This window comes from Notechis scutatus, chromosome 4 (assembly GCF_049901735.1).
Source record: "Notechis scutatus isolate UNSWTSFEM ecotype Mainland chromosome 4, rNotScu1.2, whole genome shotgun sequence".
In the NCBI taxonomy this organism is placed as follows: Eukaryota; Metazoa; Chordata; class Lepidosauria; order Squamata; family Elapidae; genus Notechis; species Notechis scutatus.
The window spans coordinates 84,098,769-84,121,826 of NC_142012.1; the positions used below are offsets into that span (position 1 = coordinate 84,098,769).

Consider the following 23,058-nt stretch of genomic DNA (forward strand, 5'->3'; position numbering starts at 1 on the left):
AAATGATCTAAGTGCTAGAGCCCACTGTAACTACATAGCCAAAAAGGCATTAAGAGTTGTTAACCTAATCCTACATAGCTTTTTCTCTGGTGATATCACACTACTAACTAGAGCAGTGATCCCCAACCTTTCTTATGCCGCGGCCCGGTATCCCCAACCTTTTTTATGGCGCGGCCCGGTACCAGCATTAGCTGGGCGCCGCCATCTTTTTGATGAAAAAGTGCTTCCGGTGACCTCACGGGCACTTTTCATCAAAATAAGGCGGCACTGCTTCATGAGCTTTTCCGGATAGAAATGGCTTTCTACCTGGAAAAGCTCACCGGGCTTAGCGCCGCCATCTTTTTGATGAAAAAGTGCTTCCAGTGAGCTTTCTACCCGGAAAAGCTCACTGGAAGCACTTTTTCATCAAAAGATGGCGGCGCTCACTGCACCAGGCCGGTAGGACTTGTTCCACGGACCGGTACCAGTCCATGGACCGGTGGTTGGGGACCCTGAACTAGAGCATACAAAACATTTGCTAGACCAATACTCGAATACAGCTCATCAGTCTGGAACCCACATTACATATCTTATATTAGCACAGTTGAGAAAGTCCAGAAATATTTCACAAGAAGAGTTCTCCACTCCTCTACTCGTTGTAGAATACCTTATGCCACCAGACTTTAAATTCTAGACCTAGAAAACCTTGAATTACGTGGTCTTCGGTCTGATCTACGTATGGTACATAAAATCATACATTGCAATGTCCTACCTGTCAATGAATACTTCAGCTTCAACCATAACAACAGAAGAGCACACAATAGATACAAACTCAAGGTTAATTGCACCAAACTTGATTGCAGGAAATACGACTTCAGCAACAGAGTGGTCAATGTCTGTAATACTCTACCTGACTCTGTGGTTCCTTCTTGGAGCCTCAAAGAGCACCCTCCCATGCCCTCCTGCTTCTCTCTCACTTACAAACATGCCACAACTCTCACGTACTCTTTTTGCAATCTGGTTCAGCATGGCTCTTGCGCACCAGGAGACCGTGCTTGTACATAGCAATGCTGGGATCCTGTGAGAAGTCCAGGAAGGGGTTGCTGCAGCTGCTGATGCATTTGATAGACTTTGAGTTGGAGTCTGCCAATTCCGAAAGGGACTTTCGCAGCTCTTCTTCATCTCTAGAGGGGCAAAGAAGCATCAGAGATTCACCTCTTCCAATTATTTGACATATATCCCATTCATTAATATTCATCCAAGACTGATGTATTTGAGATTGAGAAACACATATCTAAAAACCTGTTTAGTGCAGTGTCTTTTAAGGGACAGTATTTTAAGGATTCCAAAGATCATTTTCAGTAATTTTCTCAGTAATACAGGAGATTATTATATAGTAAAATGCCATGAACAAAACAGGCAATTGATTTATTCAGTACAGACAGCAGAATAGAGAATACTGCAATTTTGTCTGGATTTCATTCTATAGAGATTTATGCACAGATACTTATTTTTAAACAGCAAGAGGAACTTTTATTATTACTTTTGTAGTACTATAAATCATTCAGGCACAACATGGTCATTCTTTAATGTAACATCAGCAGAAAGGATGGAAGGATCCGCATTTTCTATACTGGCCAGCTTTACTTTAAAAGAATTAAAATATTATTAAATGATGGGTCTTTTACTGTTAATAGAAGAAAAATTACAAACTGACCTATTAAACTTTAATTATATAGTGATTAAAAGGGGCAATCTGTTTCATTTTAAAGAATAAATTTTATATACTTGCTCAACTCTGATGGTAAGGGAAGAAGCTATGAAGCTCCTCAACCTTGAAATCCTATTACCATAGCATATTTAAAATTTACAGTTGAGCTAATAATGCTCTTATGAATATGAAATATTGCATAGTATTGCATATCACTTACACCAAAAGTAAAGTCTCCCTCAAGTTGAGTTCTGTTACTTCATGGACATATAGTGTACTTACCGTTTTCTTAATAGATTACGAAACATGCCATCTAGGTCTACCTACTACCATCTGTTTACTACTAACTCTTTTTTCTGTAATGTTTAACTGAGCAATTAAAAAAACACAACCAAGGTACTTCAAATGGGCTAACTTACAGAATGTACACAGAATCTGGGACCCATGATTCTTATAGAATTAAAATTTGGCAAATTTTAGAAATCATTTTAAGACATAAAAATTACCATAAAGCATTTTAGAACATAATACAAAGTGTCATAAAATATTTAATCAATTCCTGATGTCTGTGCTATAGTTCAACACAGGATACTTTCAAGGCAGATACATCTCTGAATATCTTTTTGAATTTTTAGGCATTTTTCAAGTACATTAGAAGATCCACCATTTTTGAGGGCATTGAGAAAACTTGTAAAGAAATATTTCTGAAACAATGACCCAAGGGTCTTGGGTTGTCTAATAACTAAATATTTGTTAACCTGTCTCAGAATCAGGTTTACAAACTACTAAAATGATCAATCCCAGAATTATGGAAACCAAGAATGCAAATTAGAGTTGGACTCTCCACTAAGCTCATTGTCAGATTGAAAGAAATAAACAAAACTTCCAAAATTAAAAATCTGGCTGGATGTCATCAGTATATTGATTAATAAAGACAGAATCTCCTTTAAGAGGTCTTTACTTCTGGTGGCAGTGTTATTTGGCATTACTTTTTTCCAGAATGTTTTTCTGACTGCTCAATTTAGTCCAATGTACTGAGGCTTTCTGGAGATTGAAGCCCAAATATTTTGAACAAACTTCCTTAGGTTTCTTTCTTAGATTTCTTCTTCCTAAGGAACAACCTTCCTTAGCAATTTCTGTTCGTATTGTACATCCAAGATGTGAGGGATCTATTATGTTTCTTAAAAGAGCAAAACCATGCAATCCATCAGTATGAATTCTATCATATAGCAGTCACACAAGTGACTATCATTTCCAGCTCAAAACCGTCACCCAAAATGATATTATCAAATATTACCAAAAACTAGACTGTTTTATTGACTATATTTTTATACAGGTAGTCCTTGGTTTACGACAAACTTCAGCCCAAAATTTCTGTGTCAGCTATGGAATTCATCACTGCCACATAGTTGGAGAAAGTGGGAGGGGGGTGATGTTAATTGAATAGCTCTTAGTAGACAAAATATAATCATTTTGATAGTTCAAGGTTACAGAGTGTGGGGTGCAGAAAGAATTAGAACTTACTTTGGGATTGGTTCATGTGATGTGGTGATGACAGAAAAGGGGATGGTTTGTAGGTTGGGACTTTGTGTGGAAGCTGGGAAGCTTTAGTTCCGGAATTCCACAGAAGGTGCCAGGTACTGTTCTAATAAAAGTACTCTGAGATGACGTGCATCTTGGAGTTACTGACAGGAATGTATTTTCCCTGCAACGCTGACAATATTCTGGAACTCTAACAACTTTCACCTCTCCCAAGCGGGGAGGGGGGGCTACCAGAGGTTGATGTACCCCAGGATTTATTTCCAGCAATGGAGAATTCTGAAGAATCAGCCAACATGGGAGGTGAGACAGAAGAGGCTTGAGGGGGGCTCCGGAAGATTAATTGCATCCCCAGCCCCCCTTCAGAGTGATGCAGGCACTGAAGCATGCAGAGGAGAGAAGTTATGCTTCCAAGACAAGCTGGAGCATAAAGCAGCCAATTTTTTCCTTTCCCAATTTGAGGAGGGAATAGAAATTCATTCTGGAATCAGTTGGAGATGGCCAGATGACACTAGCCACTTTGCCAGACACACCGTAGAAGGTCCTCTCCACGCAGAAGGGAGCAATGAACTTCCAACCCAACACACCCTCCGCAGAGAAACCACTGACGAAGACGACCCTATGGTGAGTGCACCCATCACACCTTTTACTGTCAAAGTGAAGTTAGTAGTGCCTGACACAGGGGAGGCAGGGGAGTTAGAAGTTGTGCTCCAGATGCCTTATTGGGCTCCCCATCGTTGAACAATTGGGCATAAAAACCCCTTAAATGGCCAATCAGATTTGAGCAAGTGGATGGGACATTAATTGGGGGGAATCCCAGCCACCCAAATGACAGAGTTAATCAAACTGGAGATGGGTTCTCACTGCGAACTCATACGGTTTATAGTAGCTCCAAGAATGTCAGAATCTGTCATATTGGGACTTGCTTGCCAAATAAATGAGTGCCTACCATCAAGTGGGAAGATGGATACAGAAAAATCATAATTGGGGTGGGCTCACTGCCCCCCTTCCTCCCACTAATAAGTTACCACTCAACGTGAGTCTAGAACCTGAAGCAGCAGCCACTGCATCAGACCTTCTTCCAGGTACCTCCCAAGTACCCAAACAATACAGAGACTTGTCTGAGGCATTCAGTGAAGAGGAATGTAATGTTCTACTTCCCCATCGAGCCACTGATTGCACCATAGAGCTAGAACCTGGGGCAAAACTGCCAAAACCAAAAATGTATTCCATGACACCAGCTGAAATGACTGAATTAAGGAAATACATTGATAACAATTTGGACAGAGGTTTCACTGAACCTGCCAAATCTAGGTTGGCCGCCCCAGTGCTGTTCAAAGAAAATATGGTAGCTTGAGATTATGTGTTGATTTTAGGGGCGTAAATGCTGTGTGCATCAAAAACATGTATCCTCTCCCCCTCATGAAAGACTTATTGAACCACCTATCAAAAGGCAAGGTCTTCACCAAATTAGATCTGAAAGAAGCTTACTACCAAGTCCGCATAAAAGAGGGAGATGAATGGAAAACTGCCTTCAACTGCCCTTCAGGTAGTTTCCAATTCAGGACTCCACGGCTTGAACTATCTTGCTTTGCATGTAACGAGTCTATCTCATATATTAGGTTCACCTTTTAAGTTGCATTACTGAAATAAATGAACTTTTGCACGATATTCTAATTTTTCAAGTTTCACCTGTTTTGGAAAAAAAAATCAGAAAATAAAATACAAGCTGAATAGTCAAGACCATGTTGATGATCCAAACTCTGTCAAGGATCTTGGAGTACTCATCTCAAATGATCTAAGTGCTAGAGCCCACTGTAACTACATAGCCAAAAAGGCATTAAGAGGTGTTAACCTAATCCTACGTAGCTTTTTCTCTGGTAATATCACATTACTAACTAGAGCATACAAAACATTTGCTTGACCAATACTTGAATATAGCTCATTAGTCTGGAACCCACATTATGTATCTGATATTAACACAGTAGAGAAAGTCCAGAAATATTTCACAAGAAGAGTTCTCCACTCCTCTACTCATTGCAGAGTACCTTATGCCGCCAAACTTGAAATTCTAGATCTAGAAAACCTAGAACTATGCCGCCTTTGGTCTGATCTAAGTATAGTATATAAAATCATACATTGCAATGTCCTACCTGTCAATGAATGCTTCAGCTTCAACCATAACAATATAAGAGCACACAATAGATACAAACTCATGGCTAACCGCACCAAACTTGATTGCAGGAAATACGACTTCAGCAACAGAGTGGTCAATGTCTGTAATACTCTACCTGACTCTGTGGTTTCTTCCCCAAACCCCAAAAACTTTAACCTTAGACTGTCTACTATTGACCTCACCCCTTTCCTTAGAGGTCTGTAGGGGGTGTGCATAAGCGCACCAATGTGCCTACCATCCCTGTCCTATTGTTTCTTTTATTTTTCCTATATGTATCCACGTATTCATAACTATGTTTATACTTATACCTTAATAAGCAATTGTAAGCAATTGACAAATCAAATCAAATAAATAAAATTAAATTAAAAAAAAAAAAAGGTAGAGACTCAGGACAAGCAATAGAAGAAAAAGAAAGATCAGAAGAAACGGAAAGACCTAAAAGAAGAGGAGATGGAGAGAAGATAGAATACTATGGAAGAAAATATGAAGAGCCTAAGGAATCTAGAATCACGAGAAGTATGAGAACAAGATACAATTAAGAAAACAGATGAAGAATGCGGGATTTGGTCAATAAATATTAACGGACTCAACTCACTAATAAAAAACCAGAAAATATTTGCTAAACTACAAAAATTGAAAACTGACATAATGAAAGAAGTCTATATAAGACACAATCAAAAACATCTACTAGAACAACCTAAGTTAAGAAACATGTTTGTGTCACTAGATCAGAAAAAAGAGGTGTGACTATGTGAAAAATAAGATTAAGGCAAAACAGATTTACAAAGATAAAGAATGGAGAATCAAATAGTTGAGATTAAACTAAATAAAAAACATGTAATAATTGCTTCAATATACGCACCAAATGGAGCCCAAGAATCCTTCTATAAAAATCTTCATAACATAATCAGTGATATAGAGTACGATGGGCTATGTATCAGAGGTGGGATTCAAATTTCTTAACAACCAGTTCTGTGGGTGTGGCCTAATTTGTGGGTGTGGCTTGGTGGTCATGTGACTGGGTGGGCATGGCTTGCTGACTGGGCATGGCTTGGTGGTCATGTGACTGGGTGGGCACGGCTTGTATATAAATATTATAAATATTTATCTAAATATTGATTTTTTTTATTAAAGAAAGAGCAACTTTTACCCAAAAACAGGCAAAGTAGGAAGGCAGATTGAGTTGCTCACAGAATCACAGATTCACTTAGAGATCTATCTATCTCCAATCGGCTACCTCAGTCTGTCACATAAAATTTGCTTGCAAGCAAACTCATAAAATTAACTCACAACACACCATGTATGTAAATATTGATTTTTTTTTATAAAAAAAAGCAACTTTTACCCCAAAGCAGGCAGGCAGATTGAGTTGCTCACAGAATCACAGATTAATTTAGAGATCTATCTATCTGCAATTGACTACTTGAGTCTGCACTGAAAAGCTTCAGTCCTAAGGAAGGTTCAGCTCTGCTTTTAGATTAGCTAGAATGCAAGAAATCCAAGGATTTCCTGCTTTCTAGCTAATCTACATCTCCTGGCAGAGCAGAACAGCTAATGGTCGGGGAAAAAAAAAGAAAAATAGCAACTTACCAAACCAGGCAAGTTGGATGGCTCGCATGCCAGGTAAGGAGTGAGTGGCGGGGGGGGGGGAGGCGGGGCCAGCAAAGGGAGCGATTTGCCAGTTCTCTGAACTGGGGACAATCATGTGTGCAGCGTTTTCAAGAAATAATCAGCTGTGCCGCCTGGACAGGTGACAAGTGCTGCACTCAGGCGCACAGCATTTGAAAATCCTCTTGTCTGGGCAGGTGGGTGGGCTCTTTGCAGCTACAGGTTCTATAGAACCAGGCCGAACCAGTAGCATCCCACCCCTGCTATGTATAGTAGGGGACTTCAATGCGATTGTATATAGTAAAAGAGACCACAAACATACAAGAAAAGGGGGAAAATGAATACTCCCCAAAACATTTTTTGAAATGATCAGAGATCTAAATTTGATAGTCCTTTGGAGAGAATTATTACACATTTTACTCAAATCACCATAAAGCCTGGTCTAGGATTGATATGGTTTGGATATCCAAAGTTTTAGATTCCAAAATATGAAAAGTGACTATAGAGATTAACACCTGGGCCAATCACAACCCCATAAGCCTACAGTGGAAAGGACATAAGGTCACATCAAGATGGACTTTTCAAAGGGCAATTCTCAAAAAAAAAAAAAAAAAGGAGTTCAATATAATGATAGAAAAAGAATTGGATATATTTTAAAAAATAAATAAACAAGATGATATCTCAATTCACACTCTCTGGGACACCATTAAAGCGTATATACAAGGTGCAACTATTTCCTATACAGCAAAAAGAAATAAGGAAAAAAAAAAAAAACACAGAGAAAAATTAGAACAAGAGCTTAAGCAAATGGAGGCACTGCACCAGAAAGAACCTAATAACAAAAATTTGAAAAGTAAATTAGATCTTCTTAAACATAAACTTCATATTTTGGCGACAGAGAAAATAGAACAACAAATCAAACCAACCAAACAAAATTATTTTGAAAATGCTAATAAACCTGGACGTTGGTTGGCACAAAAATTAAGAAATTACGGAGAAAAACAATGAATAAACAAACTTCAAGGGAATATATATTATGACGAGAACTCTAAAAAAGATATTGCCCAGAGATTCTATGCGAAATTATATACAAGAAATGAAAACTATTCAGAAGAAAAGATTAGAACCTACCTAAAGAAAGCTGAATTACCAAAGATTCCAGAAGTTATGAAATTGATGCTTAATGAAGAAATCACCATGACAGACGTAGCCAAAGCAACCAACAAACAAAAACAACAACAAAGCATCTGGCCCAGATGGTATCCCTGAAGAGCTGAACCAATACCAGTACTTTGCCTGCATCTCTGAGGCTTTGATGTTGGGAGAGGCAGCGAGGGCTGGAAGAGCCGATAGCTGTGCACGGCTCCATCTCCCTTTCCTTGCCTGTCTGCACATGGGTGCAGGGGGAAGGAAAGAGAGAGAGGTGGGAGCAATTCAAAACTAGAGAACTAATGGGGAGAGCTAAGGGTGGGTGCTGGGTGAGGGGACTGTTGTTGCCACCGCCCGCCATGTGTGGGAGCTGGTTGGCGTGTGCATCTCAGGGACTTGACTCCGGGGTCCCTTGAAGAGCCGGAAGGTGCGAGAACTGCATGGCCCAGATTAATTGCTTTTAGGGACCATTTCTTCTGCGGCCAACCAAAATTTTTCCACAACCCACCAGTGGGTCATGGCCCACCGGTTGGCGACTACTGTATTAGAGGTCTTCAATGCTGTGCTTGATGAAGGGAAAATACCAATCTTGGAGAGAGGCCAATATAATGTTGATTAAAAAAGAATCAGACAAGAATTCAAAATTATAGGCCAATATCTCTCTTAAATATAGATTATAAAATATTTACAACTATTATAGCTGAAAGATTTAAAAATTATTGAAATGAATTCATACATAGTGATCAAAATAACTTCCTCCTAAATAGACAAACAAAATATAATGTGAGAATAGTCTTAGACACCTCTGATGACCTGGGGTGTGGCACAAAAGCAACAAAGTCACAAAAGTAGGTAAAGTCCCTTTAATACCTCCAACGTGGACCCCAATGTCCAGCTATCATTGACTGGAGAAAAAACTCTGCCAAGAATAGTTTTTAAAGGAAAGAAATGTAGTCCAAATCCAAAGTACATATAGATTATAAATAAAAACCAACACAAACCACGCTGCAGCAATTAACGAGACAGGGCAGGATAAGGAATTGAAGATTTCAAAAGATAACAAAACACAAACAGTTGGGAAGACACCAGAACTCAGATAAGACTTGACAAACCAAAATAATTCATGCTTTGCTTCTAGCAAGGAGCTGTGTGCAAACACCTTTTTAAAATCCTGTTTTCCCAGCTGCAACTAATGAAGGGAAGCAGGGCCTTTTTCTCCCCCGTAACCCAAATTGCTCCCTTTTCAGTTCCTCCCTGTGTGTCCTAAGATGAAGAAGGAGTGGGCCTGGGTCTTCCTCTGAATGCCCAGCTGGACTGTGCCCTTCCCCAGTTTCCTCCACAGCCACTGGAGCCACATTCCCATTCCCTGTCAGCTGTTCGACCTCTCCCTCAGAATCAGATTCCAACAGGGGCCTTGAATTCTATGAAGAACATAACGATCAAAAGGCAGCCTTATTATTTCTAGACGCCCAAAAAGCCTTTGACAACGTAAATTGGCCCTTTCTAATGCAACAGTTAAAAAACATGGATATTGGTGAAAAGTTTTTAAAGATAATTATAGCAATATATACATAACAAGAAGCAAAAATAATAAATGGAGAATTGACAAGTAACGTTTACATACAAAAAGGTACAAGACAAGGCTGCCCTCTGTCCCCGTTACTATTCACATATACATTAGAGGTCCTAATGAGAATGATTAGGCAAGAAACACAGATTAAAGGATTGGAAATTAAAAAAGAAAATTTTAAATTACAAGCATATGCCGATAACTTAGTATTTTTCTTGGAAGATCCTGAACAAACAGGTCCGATATTATTAGAAAAACTCAAAGAATATGGAGAAGTAGCTGGTTTGAAAATAAATAAAGAAAAAACAAAAATCATAACTAAGAATATGACCAGCAAACAAAGAGAAAACCTGGTTAAGCTATTAGATATTCAAATAGTACAAAAAATAAAATACCTAGGAATTAATATTTTGGCACGCTGTTCAACAATTAAGGAGGATGAAAACTTATTGAGACAAATTAAAACAGATTTAGAAAATTGGAATAATCTTCAACTATCATTAATAGGCAGAATTTCAACAATTAAAATGAACATACTACCCAAAATTTTGTTTTTATTCCAAAATATACCGATTAAATTAGGGATTTTTTAAAATAAAGATCTGAATAAAATAACGTTAAATTTTGTGTGGCATGGTAAAAGACCAAGAAATTAAAACATCTACAAGATGCTAAAGAAAGAGGGGGATTAGGCTTTCCAGATTGGGAATTATATTATCAAGCGGCTGCCTTAATATGGATTAAGGATTGGATAAACTTGGAAAATAAAAGACTTTTACTTTTAGAAGGACACAGGGCTGGCATGCATATCTGTGGTCAAGCAGACATATGCCACACCAATATTTTCTTGAGACATAACATTCGACAAGCCCTAATCTCAATTTGGAATAAAATAAGATCACAAAACTATATGGAAACTCCAAGCTGACTTTCCCCCTTAGAAGCCATATCATATCTGAATCTTTACAACCAGAAAAAGGCAATCACATATAAAGATATCCTAACAGAAAAAGGAAGATTAAAACAAAGATTGGAACTTAACCAGCAGGGCTTAACATTGGAATGGTGGGCCTATCTCCAAGTACAATCCAGATATGAAAGGGATAAAAAAGAATGGGGAATAAATTGTCAAGATAAAATATTAGATAAAATATTATTAGGATCCGAGAAGAAACAAATAAAGAAATTGTATAACTATTTACTAGATTACAAGATGTATGAGGAGCAGGTGAAAGAACCAATGTTAACTTGGGCCAGAAATTTCGGCTATAACATAAATTTGGATCAATGGCAGCAAATTTGGGATCGGAATAAAAAGATTACATTAGCCACATTCTACAAAGAAAACCTGTTTTAGATGTTTTACAGACGGCATCTCCCACCTACCAGGTTAGCCAAAATGTATAACTCTCAATCACCTATATGCTGAAAATGCTTGAAAGAACAGGGCACCTATTATCATATGTGGTGGGAGTGCAAGAAGATACAACAATTTTGGCACAAAATAGGGCAATAGTTAGAAGAAATGTTGGACCTAAAAATAAATTATACATGGCGGCATCACGTGACATATTGTGAGCTTTCCCCCCCTTTGCTAAACTGGGTGTGGGCTTAGTGAACGCATGATGCATCTGGCCCGTGGGCTGCGGATTTGACAGCCCTGGTCTATCTCATACTGAAATCTTGACAAAGTCTCTTCCCTTAGATGACTCATTCCTCACTGGGCTAATACAGTATAGGTAGTGTTCAATTTACAACATTTGTTTATGACCATTTGAAGTTATAGTGGCACAGAAGAAAGGGATTTATGACCATTTTTCACACTTACAACTGTTGCAATATCCACAAGGTCGAATCATAAAAATTTGGGTGCTTGGCAACTGACGTGTATTTATGATAGCTGCAGTGTCCCAGGGTCATGTGATCAGTTTTTATGATTTTTCTGACAAGGAAAGTTAGTGTAGGGAAGCCATTTAGTTAACATATTACTAACTTAACAACTGCAGAGACACACTTAACAACTTTGGCAAGAAAGATTGTAAAATGGGGCAAAACTCAACTAACAACTGTTAGCAATGGACATTTTGGATTCAGCTGTGGTTTTAAGTTGAGGAATACCAATAGTTAACTTTTGCTGTGTTTTCCTTCCTCTTTTTCTATCCTGAAGGTGAGATAATTCCTGTTGTCTTCCCTTTGCCATCTGGAATTCCCTTTGCCCTTCTGTGCTGCTATCCATACAAATGGACAAATATTTAACTATTTAATTATCGAAATTTACATAATTTCCCATCACACACACACACACACACACACACAGAAAGAGGGAGAGAGAGAGAGAGAGAGAGAGAGAGAGAGAGAGAGAGAGAGAGAGAGACTCTGGGTGGTTTAGAATTAATTAAAATGAATATAAGAACAAAAAGAACAATACAACTTAAAAGTTTTATACAAAGTGAGTGAGCCAGACACAACAATATCATATAAAACTTGCAGTCCATACTATCATTTACCCAAACAATCAATACAGGCTGCCTGGAGCCCTGGCCAGTGGAGGGCAAGTGGTCAGTCCTGCCCAGCCTTCCCCAAGGGGTTTCCCAGCTACGTTTATCTCCTCCTCGAGGCTGCTGATGTTGTGCTCATCCTCCTTGGCCAGGTTGCCCATGGTGGGTGCAGCAGGGGAATATGCATGGGTCAGAGGGAGGCTCACTCCCTCTCCATGCAAGGAGACTTAGCTCAGAAAGCAGTCAGCCTTCTGGCCCAGGTAGCCACCACAAAGTTGTTGTAGATCAGCGTTTAGAGCCCCAGGAGCAGCATTGTAGGGGGCGTGCATAAGCGCACCAATCGTGCCTACCGTCCCTGTCGTATTGTTTCTTTTTTATTTTTCTTATAAGTATCTATCCCATGTATTCAAAACTATGTTTATTCTTATACCTGTATCTTGTAAGCGATTGACAAATCAAATAAATACTAAATACTACTGCGCCCGCTATCAATGCCTCAGCTGCCTCTGTGGCCCTGCTGCTGAGTACTTCCTTCTCACCAGGATGCCAGTAATGTTTCCAATAGTTGGCATATTTATACAAAATGGCAGCAAAGAACTAGAATTTGCTTGTTATCTCTTGAATCTGGAAGTCACTGAGATTTATGCAGCTGAAATGCTGCCCCAAAACAAATATTATTGAAGAGCTGAATTTAGAAAGGATTTTTGCTGCATGTGTACATGGACAGGTTTCAAACTGTAGCCCATAAAGCTGCTCTGCAACTCACAGTTCTCATCTCCCATGGAATATGAGCAATAGTAAGCATATAGGATTCATCCTTCACCTTCAACGTGTACAGAAAACTTCCTGGATTCCCTGTCCCAGCTTTAGTCGAGAACTTTGCCAGCGTTACTTTTTGCTCAGAAAAAGAACCATTTGTGGGATTGTGCCACATGATCCAGGAAAGAAGAGACCTTCCCTCCTTCCCTATCATAACCCCTTGAGCTCTGGAGAACTTCTAAAAGTGAGTGAGTGAGTGATCACAGGGGGTGGGAAGAAGTGCATAGAACCTGGTACAGTGGCAAATCAGGCCTAGTGCCTATGGGGATCTGGCAGGGCAAGATTGGGGTGTGTGTGAGGGCATATGTGCTGCAGCATCTCTGCAATTGGTCATAAGGATGAATGACTGCAGGAGTGCTGCAGCAGATATAACTTTGGGACTAGGTTGTAAATACCTTTTGGGGGGGGTCTTTTGTAACTTTGATGGTCACTAAGTGATCTGTTGTAAGTCAAGGACTACCTGTATTCAAAAAAATTTCATGATTATTCAATTTAAGATTATTTCAGTTTTCTTTAAGAAAGACAATTATATCCACTAAAAAGATGGCTATTTCCCTATATTTGACAATGATCCACTTGACGATTACAACAAACTGAAGCAGGTGTCTAGAATAAGATGGGAAAGCGGACAGCAGCACATTTTATTTTCATTGTGATACATCTTGGATTTATGTGAAAAATAAACAGGTAGAAATAAAAAATAAAGGACAAAAGTACAATTTTTTTCTTAAAAAAGGAATGTAAGTTTTACTATAGACATTAAACAGGGATACTCACATGGCCCACTGTAGCTTTTCATTCTTGATAGAATTATATACAGCCTGCAGAGGTAAAAGAAATAATATTATTTATTTATTAGAGGTTATATAACTACAGCATTGGCGGTATAATGGCTTTGGTAAATGTTATTTTTTCTCCATGTTCCTATAATGTTAGAATTTAAATTACTCTACAGAAGAGATTCCCAAAGATTAATGGGTATAAGGCCCAGACTCTCTCCCCTTCAAACGATAAGAATGAACTTTTGAAAGCTGGTTATTTCAAAAGGAATTCTTTATTGAAAAGGAAGTTATCCAGGTACGAGTCAAAGCAGGGTCTAATACGCCTCCAGGCATACAGCATAGATAAAGGGAACCCCTCCCCTTAGTTTGATGTGGATTTCATCAATACAAAGAAGCAACATGTTAATTCCACCACCCCCCCTTTTTTTTTTTCTGAGAACGTAGTTGAGAAAAGTTTCCCAGGAAGTTTCTTTCAGAGCTGGAATTTTTATGGCCCCCTCTTCTCCTCTTGCTATCATCTCTAAGAGGTGACAAGTTTCCAGGCATCTGGGCTCCAGTCCTCAGTTGTATATCATGTGCAAGTTATGCAGATTCAATACAAGACTTAAGATATTCAGGTTACATCAAAAAGGATTACTGGTACCAACTCCCCCCCCTCCTTTCTTCTGCTATTGCCCTCCTCAAAAAATTGAGAAATCCACCTGGGAGACATAAATGGAAGAAAATCTGGAAACGGAGATGCAAATTACAGAAGGAAAACAAGAGACACAGAAGGAGGAGGAGTTAACCAGAAGAGAAGCCAGCAAAATGGAACAGAAGGAACAACAAACAAAACAAAAGGATAAACATGAAATAAAATTTAAAATGCTAATGATCGATGTCATAAACCAAGGGGAGAATAGCCTAGGGGAAAAGCAACAGGAAAGGGAACTTCAGAGAGAACCCTTTGAGAGGATAAAAGTAGAATTAGATAATTGGAAAAAGGGACAGTTGAATATAATAGATAAAAGAGAAATGATTAAGAGGGTTAAAAAATGATAGAAAATGGAAGACAAGCTAGGAAGAGATTAATTAATGCTTTACTGAGAATTAGAGACAATGGCTGAAGACAAAGATTCCACATGAGTAGGTTTACTATAAACTTAGAAGTGTTAATTCTAATAAACATGACATTAATATTTTATTATAGGATTACTATCAAAGATATACAAATCGTAAATTGTAATAGGCAAGGATTTAATATAGCAATTGTAAGAAACACAAAACTAAGATCTTATTATAGGATTATTATGTAAGCTATATAACAAAGGGGTTCTAGTTTATCTCAGTGACATTTTAATATCTTTAATACCGAAACAAAAGAAGAGCACATAAAGTTACTCTGAGCAGTTCTCACAAAACTCCAAAACACCAATATATGCAAAACTCTCTAAATGTGAGTTCCACCAAGAAAAAATTGACTACCTGGGATATAGAATATCCCACGAGGGAACAGAGATGGATCCACAAAAAGTAAAACCTGTCATCGATTGGGAGCCGCCCCAAACTCGGAAACAACTGCAAAGTTTCCTGGGTTTTGCACACTTTTATCATCAGTTACGTCCCTGCCAGCCAGAGAATGGACCTCATGAAACAATGCTATGACTCAAAAATAGCCGGACACTTTGGATTTGTCAAAACCCTGCACCTCATCAAAAGACAATTCTGGTGGCTGTCTCTCAAAAAAGATATTGAAAGCTGTATTGCTAGTTGCCCTATCTAAGCTGCTGCAAAAAGAAGACAAGGAAAATCCCCTGGACAGAACCAAACAGTGGCAGAATCATTCAGCACACTGGAAAGAGATCTCCATGGATTTTATAGTGGAGCAGTGCAGGAAATACTGTTATCTGGGTTGTAATTGACCTTTTTTTCCAAACAGGTTCATTTTGTACCCTGCCAAAAGATCCCAACAGCCAAGGCATTGGCAAAGATGTTTTTAATACACATTTATCACCTCCATGGAGGGGTGTACAATTCACGTCCTCATTTGGCAGGTGTTTTTAAACCATGGGTTGTCCTCTTCGAATCACCCTAAAATGAATGGCTCAACACAGAGAGCTAATGGTGTATCAGAACAATATTGAAGATGCTTTACTAATAACCAACAGGACAATTGAACTGACCTTCTTCCTTTTGCAGAGGTAGCATACAATAACTCAGTTCACAGTAACACTGGTTTCACTCCATTCCAGGTAGCCACAGGACAAGAATTCAACCCCATGCCAGAGCTATCCTACCAAGGAACCTGAAATTCCCTCCCTTAATAACCACTTGGCCAGTGGTCAGATTAGCCTTACAAGAGGCTAGAGCAGCTTTTAAAGCTCAAGTGGACGAAAAACATTGTGATCCTAAACCGTTCAAAGTTGGGGACCGCGTATATTTATCTACAAAGTTCCTAAAATCATTGCAACCCTCTAAGAAACTGGGACCAAAATTCATTGGCCTATTTTCCATCTCCAGAATGATTGAGCCTGTTACGGTAGAGCTCTTACTCCCCAAGACACTTAGATAGGTTCATTCAGTATTTCACTACTCAAACCAGAGATCACTTCAAAACTTAGACCCCCTCTTCCCACATCTCCAACTCCCATTACAGTACATGGGGAATAACATTTTGAAAATAAAAATATCCTTGACTCACACATTCACTGTGGATCCACCCAATATTTAGTCACTTAGAAATACCTTCCCTCCTCACAAAATGAGTGGCTAGCCAAACAACTTGTAAAAGCCCCAACATTACTACAAAAGTTCCACCTGAAATACCCTCACAAACCATCCAGTTGTAAATGTAACACATGTTTTATGTCTTCCAGGTGGATTTCTCAATTTTTCGAGGATGGCAATATGTCAGATCCGTGTATCTGCCATTCTTCAATGGAAGAAGGGGGAGGGGTTGATCCTTTTTCTTGTAACCCGAATATCTTAATTCTTGTATTGAATCTGTATAACTTGCACATGATATACAACTGGAGACTGAAGCCCAGATGCCTAGAAACTTGTCACCTCTTGGAGAGATAGCAAGAGGAGAAGGGACCATAAAAATTCCAGCTTCGAAAGAAACTTCCTGGGAAGCTCTGCTCAACTACATTCCCAGAAAAAAAGGGGTGGGGGGAATTAACATGTTGTTTCTTTGTATTGACGAAATACACACTGGACTAAGGGGAGGGGTTCCAACTCCCTTTATCTAAACTACATGCCTGGAGGCACATTTGACCCTGCTTTGAATATCACCTGGATAAGTTCCTTTTCAATAAAGAATTCCTTTTGAAATACCCAGTTTTCAAAAGTTCATTCTTATCGTTTGAAGGGGAGATAGTCTGGGCCTTACAGCCTGGGTCCCTGGGGGAAGGGATTTGGGGAAACTTTCAATATATAACTTTCACGCCTTTTGGCTCAGATCTTGCTTTTCTTTCATTGCCATCATTTCAAACTCAGTCAAAGTACCTCTTCTCTACTTCAATGGAGTCGGCGGTTTTCTTTCTTGGAATTTGAACAAAGGCAGCCTGATACCTTTAGTTTTCAAAGACAGCCAAAACATCCAGCTTGTATTAGCAGGCAGAAGATTATAGTCACAGCAGAATAAAATGAGAAGATCACAATAGAGATCTTATCTGGAGAGTCTTACAAATTTTTGCCCAAGTATTTTGCCCTCTATTTAGTATATCTTTGATTCAGATTACAGATTGTGTTGAACTTTGGTTTGTTTAGCAATGAGCTTTTTAAAAAAACCAGTTGGCTTTAATTCAAAACAGGCTTTATTGTCAATGACAACTCATGAGTATTTTTTCCAATAAGCTGGCTAATAATGAAATAATATCAACCATGAGATTATTCATATGAAGACAAAAATGATTTTCTTGGAGAAATAGATCAGCAAACAGTGCCACTATTTGTAAATACAGGCAGACTTCAATTTATGACCACAATTAAGCCCCAAAGTTTGGTCATAAGTTATTGTGGTCATTAAGTGATCACCACATGACCTGATTGAACTTTACAACTGCATCATGGCTTTCCCATGACCCATGTGAGTCATTAACAGGGGTGGGATTCTACCAGTTTGCACCTATTTGCTAGAACCGGTTGTTAACATTCTAAGCAGTTCGGAGAACCGGTTGTTAGAAGAAATTACTGGCCTAATCCTGTAAGGAAGGCAGGAAGGAAACATTCTGGTGTTGCTTACAGAAACTGCCTCTTCATTAACCTTTATTACGTTCTTGGCATGACTAGACTTCCTGCCCCTGGAACGTCTCTGGATTCCCCCCCCCCTCCTTTGCTGGTACTTTGCTTGTGTGGAGTGACCATTCAAAGTTACAAAAGCACTGAAAAAAGTGACTTATGACCATTTTTCACACTTGCGACTGTTGCAGCATCCCGACAGTCATGAGAGGCCAGGCGAGGAGATGCATGCCTCGATGTGAGTGATATTGAGTTGGCCACGCCCAGCCAATAACATGACCACCAAGCCATGTACACCCAGTCACATGACCACCAAGCCACACCCACCACCTAAGCCACGCCCACAGAACCAGTTGTTAAAAATCTGAACCCCACCCCTGGTCATTAAGTAGAATGTGAGATGCTGCAGGGGCTGGGAAAGGTGCTGGGAGGCCCAGTGCAGGTCACATGGAAATTATGGCGATGCTACAGTGTGCTGTAATCGCAGGGAGGCCAGGGAAAGAAGCTGTAGCTGCCCAGCCTGGCCCAGCAGCAAAGCAAAAAGGCACCACGCCCAGGAAGCACAAAGCAGGAAGCTTCCACGGAGGTGCATAAAGTAGCCACTCCCGCCCCCCCAAGGCCAAACACTTAGGAAGCCTACATAACAGCTGTCCAAAGAATTCAAACACCTGGAAGACTCCAATTGTATGAATTCGCCACCCCCACCCCCTAATGAAGCCCTGAGTGCCTGGGAAGCTCAGTCACCCTCACACACACTGCCAGGCTCTGCACCATTTTCTTCTTCTCTCTCAGGCTGTCCAATCTGGCCCACCAGGAGGAGGAGGAGGAGGAGGAGGAGGAGGAGGAGGAGGAGGAGGAGGAGGAGGAGGAGGAGGAGGAGGAGGAGGAGGAGGAGGAATAGGAAGGAGGAGGAGAAGGAGGAAGAGGAGGAAGAAGAAGGAGGAGGAGGAGGAAGGAGGAGGAGGAGGAAAGAGGAAGGAGGAGGAGGAGGAAGGAGGAGGAAGGAGGAGGAGGAAGGAGGAGGAGGAGGAAGAGGAAGGAGGAGGAGAAGGAGGAAGAGGAGGAAGAAGAAGGAGGAGGAGGAGGAGGGAGGAGGAGGAGGAAAGAGGAGGAGGAGGAGGAAGAAGAAGAAGAAGGAGGAGGAGGAGGAGAGGAGGAGGAGGAGGAGGAAGGAGGAGGAGAAGGAGGAAGAGGAGGAAGGAGGAGGAGGAGGAAGAGGAAGTAGGAGGAGAAGGAGGAAGAGGAGGAAGAAGAAGGAGGAGGAGGAGGAAGAGGAAGAGGGAGGAGGAGGAGGAAGAAGGAGGAGGAGGAGGAAGAGGAGGAGGAGGAGGAAGAGGAAGGAGGAGGAAGAGGAAGGAGCAGGAAGAGGAAGGAGGAGGAAGAGGAAGGAGAAGGAGAAGGAGGAGGAGGAGGAAGAGGAAGGAGGAGGAAGAGGAAGGAGGAGGAGGAGAAGGAAAGAGGAAGGAGGAGGAGGAGGAAGATGAAGGAGGAGGAGGAAGAGGAAGGAGGAGGAAGAAGGAGGAGGAGGAGGAAGAGGAGGAGGAAGAGGGAGGAGGAGGAGGAAGAGGAGAAGGAGGAAGAGGAGGAAGGAGGAGGAGGAAGAAGAAGAAGGAGGAGAAGGAGGAGGAGGAGGAAGAGGAAGGAGGAGGAGGAGGAAGAGAAAGGAGGAGGAGGAAGAAGAGGAAGGAGGAGGAGAAGGAGGAAGAGGAGGAAGAAGAAGGAGGAGGGAGGAGGAGGAAGGAGGAGAGGAAGAGGAGGAAGAGGAGGGAGGAGGAGGAGGAGGAAGAGGAGGAAGAAGAAGAAGGAGGAGGAGGAAGAGGAGGAGGAAAGAGGAAGGAGGAGGAGGAAGATGAAGGAGGAGGAGGAGGAAGAGGAAGGAGGAGGAAGAAGGAGGAGGAGGAAGAGGAGGAGGAAGAGGAAGAGGGAGGAGGAGGAGGAAGAGGAGAAGGAGGAAGAGGAGGAAGGAGGAGGAGGAAGAGGAGGAAGAAGAAGGAGGAGAAGGAGGAGGAGGAGGAAGAGGAAGGAGGAGGAAGAAGGAGGAGGAGGAGGAAGAGGAGGAGGAAGAGGAAGAGGGAGGAGGAGGAGGAAGAGGAGAAGGAGGAAGAGGAGGAAGGAGGAGGAGGAAGAGGAGGAAGAAGAAGGAGGAGAAGGAGGAGGAGGAGGAAGAGGAAGGAGGAGGAGGAGGAAGAGAAAGAAGGAGGAGGAAGAAGAGGAAGGAGGAGGAGAAGGAGGAAAGGAGGAGGAAGAAGAAGGAGGAGGGAGGAGGAGGAAGGAGGAGGAGGAGGAGGAAGAGGAGGGAGGAGGAGGAGAGGAGGAAGAAGGAGGAGGAGGAGGAGGAAGAGGAGGAGGAAGAGGAAGAGAGGAGGAAGAGGAAGGAGGAGAGAAGGAGGAAGAGGAGGAAGAAGAAGGAGGAGGAGGAAGGAGGAGGAAGAGGAAGAAGGAGGAGGAGGAAGAGGAGGAGGAGGAAGAAGGAGGAGGAGTAAGAGGAGGAGGAGCAAGAAGAGGAGGAAGAGGAAGAGGAAGGAGGAGGAAGAGGAAGAAGAAGAAGAAGAAGGAAGAAGGAAGGAGGAGGAGGAGGAAGAAGAAAAAGAAAAAGAAGAAGAAGGAAGGAGGAAGGAGGAGGAAGAAGAGGAAGAAGAAGAAGAAGAGGAGGAGGAGGTGGAGGAGGAAGAGGAGGAGGAGGAAGAAGGAGGGGGAGTAAGAGGAGGAGGAGGAGGAAGAAGAGGAGGAAGAGGAAGAGGAAGGAGGAGGAGGAGGAAGAAGAAGAAAAAGAAGAAGAAGGAAGGAGGAGGAGGAGGAAGAAGAAAAAGAAAAAGAAGAAGGAAGGAGGAAGGAGGAGGAAGAAGAGGAAGAAGAAGAAGAGGACGACGAAGAGGAGGAGGAAGAGGAGGAGGAGGAGGAAGAAAATGCTAAAGACAGCTCCTCAGCAACAGTGTCTTAAAATGTCCTTTTTCTCATGCTCCTGGAGCACTGCAGTTGGCTTTGTAGTGAAAAAGCAGAGCTGTTCTCACTTTCCCCAAGGCTCCGCAAAGACTAGTATAACTCACAAAGCTACGCTGAGCACTCTCAATTCCAAAAGCGAAAGTTTGGTATTCCCCACCCCCACCCCCTTTGCAAAAGGCCAGGCTGGGCATGGCTCTTTAAGCTTGATGGTTTAAAGAGGTTTTGGCTTCCCAAGCATTTGGGACTTTATGGGGTGGGAGAAGTGGGGGGGATAGTAGATGCTTCCCATTCATAGTGTTTCCCAGGTGTTTGGAACTTCCTGCAAGGCAGCTTCTGTTTCTCCCTCTGCTCTGCTTTGAAGGCTTTTGGGTGATTGGTAGGGAAGGGAGGTGTGCCTCTTTTGTATTATGCCATTGAACTTCCCTGGCAATTCGGAGCCCAGACGGGAGGGAAACAGGCAGATGGGACGAGCTGCGGCACCTCTGTGTGGGCAGGCTTCCAAGTGCTCAAATGTTGATCACGAGACTGCAAGGGGCTGCAATGGCTGCAGCTTTAGGCGCAGGTAGTAAATCTCTTCGTTCAGCGGCATCATAATTTCAAACAGTCACTCGATAAATCAAGGATTACCTGTATTCTAGCTGCTAAAAGTCAGATTAGAAGCTCATCAGGGTGATGAATTAATAAGTATTAATAAGGTTAGGGATGATGATCAGTGATGCTTCAGATGTTATGAACTTACAGCAATAAGCCACCTCTGATAATTGGCCATTCTGGCTGCTATTGGGAGAACAGCAGGAGTGGGTGAACTGGACGTCAATTTTACATCCAGTTCAGCAAATCAGTAGTTCTGATGACCAGCTGGCCCCACCCACCCCACCCTGTCCTTCTCAGGAGTTCCCACGAGGCCCGTCTGGCTCCCAGGAAAGTGTAGGGAGACTTTCTAGGCCCAAAGTGAGGCGTTTTGGGGGGTGTCTGGCGCCACCCCCATGGCCCATTCTGGCTGCCAGGAGGCTCCTCCGTCCTCCGAGAATGGAGCGCGGGGTGTGTGTGTCCAGCACTGCCCTCCCGTACCCCATTTTTGGCTGCCAGGAGACTCCAGGGAGGCTTTCAAGGGAGAAAGAAAGGAAGAGAAAGAAAGGAAGAAAGAGAGAAAAGAAAAGAAGAGAGGGAGGGGAGGGAGGAGGGAGAAAGAAAGAAAGAGAAAGGAGAAGGGAGAAAGAAAGAAAGAAAGAAAGAAAGAAAGAAAGAAAGAAAGAAAGAAAGAAAGAAAGAAAGAAAGAAAGAAAGAGGGGATGAAAGGGAGAAAGAAAGGGAATGGAGAAAGAAAGAAAGAAAGAAAGAAAGAAAGAAAGAAAGAAAGAAAGAAAGAAAGAAAGAAAGAAAGAAAGAAAGAAAGAAGGGAGAAAGAAAGAAAGAGGGATGAAAGGGGGAAAGAAAGGGAGGGAAGAATGAGAAACCCCACAAAATGAGAAACCCCAAACTTTGCAAAAAGAGGGAGACAGGGAGAGAAAGAGAAAAAGGAGAGTAAGGACCACAAACCCTGGCACTAGCTTCAGAGGATGTTTTGAAACAGCACAGCAATCAGGGCTGGAAGGGAACTCAGAGGTCACCTAGTCCAACCCCGTCTCCAGTAGGAGACGTGAGGCTTATTTTGGTGCCTCACCCAGTCACATGACTACCAAGCCATGCCCACCATCACATGACCAAGCCACGCCCACAGAACCAGTTGTTAAAAAAATTGAATTTCATTCCTGGAGAATAGAATATAATTATCATAGATGGGAATATAAAAATACACCGCTGTGAGATACATTCACAAAAAACTCCCAGAAAATATATTAAAGATATTTATTTTCACATTTTCTTCAGCAGATTCTTGAGATGTCTATTTGTATTTCCTTTTTAATCCAGAAAATGCCACCAAAGCTTTAGTGACAGTACTAATTCTGTGGTTCTATAATACTCTATGACTGCCAATATTCTTAGCACTTTTAATTTTTTTTTACTTGGACAATTTGAGACTGGAAAAATATTAAGTGGCAGGCATAACTGTTTCACTGAGT

General features: G+C 41.4%; 1 protein-coding gene across 2 annotated transcripts in view; it reads right to left on the reverse strand.

Moving 5' to 3' along the window:
* LOC113415361 (PH and SEC7 domain-containing protein 1) overlaps positions 1 to 23,058 on the reverse strand; it is a 120,738-nt gene that overhangs the window by 9,631 nt on the left and 88,049 nt on the right. For both annotated transcript variants that reach the window (XM_087963981.1, XM_026672719.2), the window contains 2 exons: positions 13,827 to 13,870; positions 985 to 1,163 (listed from right to left, as the gene is read on the reverse strand). In XM_087963981.1, coding sequence (XP_087820107.1) covers positions 985 to 1,163; positions 13,827 to 13,870 — 223 coding nt within the window. The remainder of the gene's footprint in view (positions 1 to 984; positions 1,164 to 13,826; positions 13,871 to 23,058) is intronic.